Source organism: Podarcis bocagei, assembly GCF_964188305.1.
Source record: "Podarcis bocagei genome assembly, chromosome: 1".
NCBI lineage: Eukaryota > Metazoa > Chordata > Lepidosauria > Squamata > Lacertidae > Podarcis > Podarcis bocagei.
This window is the reverse complement of record NC_138125.1, coordinates 138,713,868-138,719,867: the sequence shown is the minus strand read 5'-3', so window position 1 is coordinate 138,719,867 and position 6,000 is coordinate 138,713,868. Positions and strand designations below refer to the sequence as shown.

General features: G+C 42.6%; 1 protein-coding gene across 5 annotated transcripts in view; it reads right to left on the bottom strand.

Moving 5' to 3' along the window:
* Positions 1-443: 443 nt before the first annotated feature.
* The window catches only part of FN1 (fibronectin 1), a 77,076-nt gene continuing 71,519 nt past the window's right edge, over positions 444-6,000 (bottom strand). For 4 of the 5 annotated variants that reach the window (XM_081191187.1, XM_081191189.1, XM_081191190.1 and 1 more), the window contains 6 exons: positions 5,818-5,956; positions 5,067-5,231; positions 3,301-3,426; positions 2,474-2,580; positions 1,829-1,939; positions 444-1,195 (listed from right to left, as the gene is read on the bottom strand). In XM_081191187.1, the coding sequence (XP_081047313.1) occupies positions 1,118-1,195; positions 1,829-1,939; positions 2,474-2,580; positions 3,301-3,426; positions 5,067-5,231; positions 5,818-5,956 (726 nt within the window). In that variant the 3' untranslated portion in view covers positions 444-1,117. The remainder of the gene's footprint in view (positions 1,196-1,828; positions 1,940-2,473; positions 2,581-3,300; positions 3,427-5,066; positions 5,232-5,817; positions 5,957-6,000) is intronic. The other variant, XM_081191188.1, reaches the window with a different exon arrangement.

Below are 6,000 nucleotides of genomic sequence, written 5' to 3'. Positions count from 1 at the left end.
AGGCTAAAGATGCCTCACCCCCATGATAAATTCAGGGTGGGCTTTCTTCACCTGTTTCACAAGACAAGCGTCTTGTAGCAATAAAGGCTAAGAGAGAGAATTTCATTTGCTGTATGAATTAGTGATTCCAGTTTCAATTTTCACTCAGCCACAAAACTCATTGGGCAGCCTTAGGCCAGTTGCCACCTATCAGCCTAATCTATCTTACAATGAGGGAGGTAATGAGCAGGGGAGACATGACTGGTGATGTTTTGAAACATAAAAAGCTCAAAAAATATAAAGGAGATGTATTTTTATGTTGGGATAGATCCACGCTTGCACCAATGGTGCTATACAGCACCTGTACTTCAGTGCCTAGAAATGGGATGTAGAAGAGCTCCATGTTCCAGTTCCAGGGATGAGCTACACAATTCAAAGAAGAGAGAGACAACTAGACACACAGCTGGATTGTAAATCTTTTTATTAAAAGAGTTGTCTCCCACAGTAGTTAAAGCTTTGGCACTTACAGTATAAAAAATAATCACTGATCATAATTATACCAAATTCCTCTGTCAATGGTGTACTAAGTTTCTTTAATATATTTTCCTGTTAAAAAAACACTGAGGGGGAGGGGAGGGAGCAGGGAAAGGAAGAACAATGTTGATAAATAACAGTACGAGATACAAACATACCGCTAGGGAAAGAAATTAGGATAATTTAGAAAGATTAGGATTGTGCATATTTTTAGATATCACAGTGATGGGGTTTGCAGTCCCTATTGGTAGCTGCGCAATTAGATGAACACAGAACTTTGGATTTTCATTCATTCCCTATGGCAGGAGCGCCCCTCCCCTTAATCCCTTATGGATACTGGTTGCTGAGCAAATTATGAGTTAGTATGAGTTGTCTTCAGGGAAAATACTGAATGGTATTGAAACACTGAGCAAAAGAGAAGACAGTATACAACTATCCTTTGTGAAAAGAAGTCTTGAGACACTCCAAGAGTGGCCTCCCTTGGAGAAGCTGTGAGTTGAGCAAAGCCGAGAAAGGCACTCGGGCCACCCTAAGCAGACCTGCTTTCCTCTAGCAGCATTCTAGAGTGGATGGTCTTGGCAAGAAAGACTTTCCTTGGCTGATGTTAGTCTCCTTGTCGATTTGGCGTCTCTGCTTGTAGATGCAAAGGGTAGAAGCACTCAATGGGGCAGTGAACATTCTGCTGGAAGAAAGGAGGAGGAAGGAAATCAGCTCAACAGGTCTAGAAGGTGGAAAGTATCTTGCTCAGCCAAAATACTTGCATCTGTTGACATTTCACAATGCAAACCCTTAACAGAGGAATTGTGAGGTGGAGGGATGGGCAGCAGTTCTGCTGAAGGGAATGGAAATGTTCCTGCTCCATTGCATTCATCAAAGTGATGGCTGTATTGGTTTCCCTTCCTTCTGCTGCTAACCTGGACATGTCCAATAAACACACTCACTCTTGACACAAACTGCATTCCAGTCTTGTTTCATACCATATCATACCGTAGGATATTGTGGGAACTGGAACCCTGTGGCAGTCAGACTAGGAACGTTTGATTAGTCATCACATGAAAGTGGTTTAGAACTGTTTTAGGCTGGCCATGCAGATGACTAACTTATTCTAAATATTTTGGTGTTGGACTAAAAGCACTTGATTCTGAAGCTCCGCATCTGATCAGTCTCTTAGATTAGAAACTGCTGGGTGACCCATGAAGTTAACAGAAGTTGCCTGTCTGTAGTGGAAGACTCCCAGGAATTTGCATTCTTAGTAACAATGGTGAGCAGTGCTGAACAGCCACTGCTGTCAGATGAATGGGGCTTCTATACTTACAGTATTTGAAGTATGTTGCTGTCTCTGTGAGTACTGTGAATAGGTGTGACCAGGAGAACCTTCAGGTGAGAGCGCAGCACCTGGCCGACGGCAATTGTCACAACGCCAGCCCTTTAAATAAACAAACACTTCATTTTAGCATGAGATTCTGAATGGAAGATGCCATATATATCACATTTCAATTTTGTCCCTGAAGAAAAGTGGCATACACAATTGTTTCCTTTCATATCCTACAAAAGCTATCTGAATGAAAGACATGTTAGGAGACAGGAACAGCACTGTGTCACCTAGGCAGCTCTAAACAGCTCATCCACAGTGCTGCAAAAGTACTTGTTCTGAAAGTGGCATTAGTATTGGTAAATCAGACTTTGTATACTGAGCATGCTTGTAAAACCAGGCAAAAATGCATAATGTCACATGTTTATATCTGCTTTAGGCTCCCCTTTAACAATTTCATTTGTAGTGCTTGTTACTGTAGAGTCACTTAAAATGTAATGAACTCTGAACCTGAGTGGGCATTAGCCACAAAATATGTCCAGATTCTGCAAGTATGTCATATTCCCTCCTGCCTCCCCCCCCCTCTCTCTCTCACACACACACCATGCTGCCTGTTATAAGTCACAGCACTGGTATTAGAATGCTTACCTGCTGTCCTCCATAGCAAGTACAGGAGCAGATGGCCCCAAGATATTCCTTCTGCCACTGCTCTCCTACATGGTACATTTTGCCCTCATCATAGCAAGTTGCTTCATCTACAAAAAAAGCCAAGGAACAAGCAATTATTTTAATTGGCATGTACTTTGCCACTTGGAGGGCAAAACATCTCAGGTTAAATCCACCTGAACAGTGCCAACCTATACCAGGAAGATTCTTAAGACAATTTAGGAGGTTATCTCCAGTGTGGTATTCATCAACAGGTTGGCAGGATTTTGTTCAGGTTTTCTCCTACCTGCCAGCCTGTGGAAAAGAGGAGGAGGGAAGAAAACCTAGTTGAGTACTGTTGATTTATGGCCACCAGCACTGGCAGTAGGGCCATGAGTTGCCAGTGCTTTCCTGTAAGAGGGAGCACCTAAACTGGGCAGAAGCTTTATCCTGATGGCAGGAACACATTTTTCTTGCCTTTTGTGGTATAAAGAATGAACAACCCTGTGCAGAACACCCTCATTGTCAGTTAAACACTCCTGCAAGAAGAATTGTCCCAGAGGACAGGAATCGGACCCCAACTTTTCATTTTAATTCAGAAAAATAAATCACTAGAGGTGAATTCTGAAAAATAAATCACCAGAGGTGGCATTTAACTATGCTTAACTCAGAGTAGATCCATAAGTTTGGCCCACTAATTTCAATGGATCTACTCTGAGTGAAACCCAGTTGAATAGCACCCTAGATTTCGCTTCTAGGTTATTTTGGGGACAAGCACGAGAAGCAGGAATGTTGTTTTATACATCAAGAAAGGTAATGTCCATACATACGAGGTTCGCATTTGAATTCTCCCTTTCCATTCCCAAGGCAAGTGCAGCTCATCATCTGTCCGTTCTCTCCTTGCCGGTCCCACTTCTCACCAATCTTATAGTTCACAGCGTTGTCATGACACCACTCTGAAGGAACCAAAGAAACGACAGATCAATAAAGTGATGCTGAATCCACACTGAGCCCTGTTTGACAGTGTGTTGGTCACTTGATGTATTCTGGGGCTTAGGGTCCCATAGACAAAAGCCTCAGGTTTGTAGAAGGAGCTCTTGACAAAGAACAATATTTCAACGATAAAGAGCTCCTATCCACTCAACTGGCAGCTAGGCACAGCTTGGAAGTAAAAAGGGGGCTGACATGTTTAGTATCCATAAAAAATAATTCCTCTGTTATTGTTCCCAGGTAACAGTCCCCGCCTATCCAAAAAATAATTCTAGGGTGTTTCAGCCACATCCACCTGCTGTTGGTCTCCTCATTACTGTGATTGCTACATGAGGCTGCTTAAACCATCACTTATTCCAGGGTGAGCTAGAAGCAGTTGATCTTGCTAAGGGTTGAGCAGTGCTTCACCACTGGAACATATCATGAACATATTTAGAAAGTGAATTGGCTGTTAAGAGAGTTGTTAAGATTATTTTAGAAAGCTCTAATGCTGCTAGGATACATATGACAAGGCTGGGAATGAGGGCTATAACTTGCAATATGATCAAGACATAGTATTTAGGTTTTATCAAATTGTCTTCAGGTTATCAGGATTTATTTAGTTGTTGATTTGGCTGTCAGTATCTGTAAATGTGAAGCACACACAGAAGAAGCAATGTTCAATTAGGTGTCTTATTTTATCGGGGGGGGGACGTAAGAATATAAGTGATTGGCATCAGGGTAGTCAGCTGGTAAAGTCCTGCAGCAAACAAAATACTGAACTTTAATTGGAAAAAAACTGGTGTATATCAGAATTAATGACAGCTCTAGCTGGATTATGTTTTATGGGTTTAAATCCAACAAATAGCAGGGTCACTTATATTTCACAGTTAATAATTCCAGTCCAGCGCAGGGCCAACTGAAAGTTTTTCCCTCAGCTTTTGTTAAGGGCAGATATTTAAACATCTCCTGAAACGATGGGCATTGCGGGTGTTTTTTGAATGTACTGGACACAGTAGAACATATTCTTTTATACTGTCCATTGTACAACCAGCTACGCAAATGTGTGCTATCCCCTTTTCTGGGTTGTCTAACATCACAGCACAATGAAAATGGTGGTGTGTTAACCAGGGCATTTGGGTGTCCCCTAGTTTGCCTTGTATTTCTTGTGTCAATGTGGGTTTGTTTTTGTAGAAGCCTGCTAGGCGGTATAAGCCTTTGGCTTGCCAGGTTTTTATCTGGAGGTTTTGTGCTGCGTGGTGGAATAGTGAGTGGTGAGCCAGGGGGTTTAGTGGGGCTGGGGTTGGGGACAGTTTACCTGCTTCTTCCTTCCATGCTTTAAGCATTGTCTGTGTGAACCTGTTTAGCGTTGTGGGGATATGTTTGGGAGGAATGGGTATGCCACGGTGGGGGTATTTTCGATTACGTCTCTCTCCAGGTGTATCCATTGTTTTGTTTCGTCTTCTGGAATGCATGGGATTATGTGGTGCACTTGGTTGGCGTTGTAGTATAGTTCTGTGCTGGGGATTCCTCACCACCCTTCTGAGGGGGGGCGAGGTGTAGGTATTTGGGGTTTATTGCCTCAAATTTTAGAAATAGAGCCAAATGAATTCAAGAAGCTACTCACTTGAAGAGTCACATCTGAAGTGTCCACTGCCAAGGCCTAAACATTGGCACCAGAGTTTAAATCCAGTTTCAGACATTCTTTCCCATTCCTCCCCAACAGAGTAGAAGGAGCCAGTGAATGTATCATAACATGAGTCATCTGTTGGTTGGTTTGATGTTCCAGGAACTGGAAAGGACACAGAATGAAAAGTAGTATGACAACATGCAGTACTTCTTAGCAAACAATCCCCCCCCACACACACACTCAAAAGGGTGCCAGTAAGAATGAAGTCTCCATGCAGCGATAAATAGCACAAAAATCTATCTTAATTATCTTTGTTCAGATAATGATCTGGATTTCATTGCTTAAACAGGCTTCCTCTCCCACTAAGATTATTTGAATATATAACTCAGAGGAAGCAAAAGAACAGGCAGAAATGTATGCTGAAAGACACACAATTGAAAGAGGAGTTTGAGAGCTAAAATGGTGCAGTGGTTAGATTGCAGTAGCGGGGGGAACAGGGTTCAAATCCCCGGTCAGCCATGAAGCTGGCCAGGGTCACTTTCTCTCTAACTAACCTCCCTGGGAGGTTAAACTGGCATGTGGCACGGAGACCCCTATGCATGCCATCCTGAACTCCATGAAGGATTAGTGTGATACAAGTGTGAATCCAACCAAACAAGGACACCATAGTTATCAGCGATCCTAAACCAAGGTTATTACACAAAAGAAGAGTGGAGCCCTTCCCCCAAAGTGCTTCCTTTCTACTTACCGACATTGCCCACTGTGACCACCTCTTCAAGGACTTTGTGCCTTCTCCTATTTTTAATTGCCTCCACTATGATGTTGTAGGTGGCACCTCTAGTAAGACCAGTGAGTGTAGCACTTGACGATGTGCCAGGAACTCTGAGCTACAATTTGAGAAGATGTAGAAACATGTTGAATTTTGCTTTCT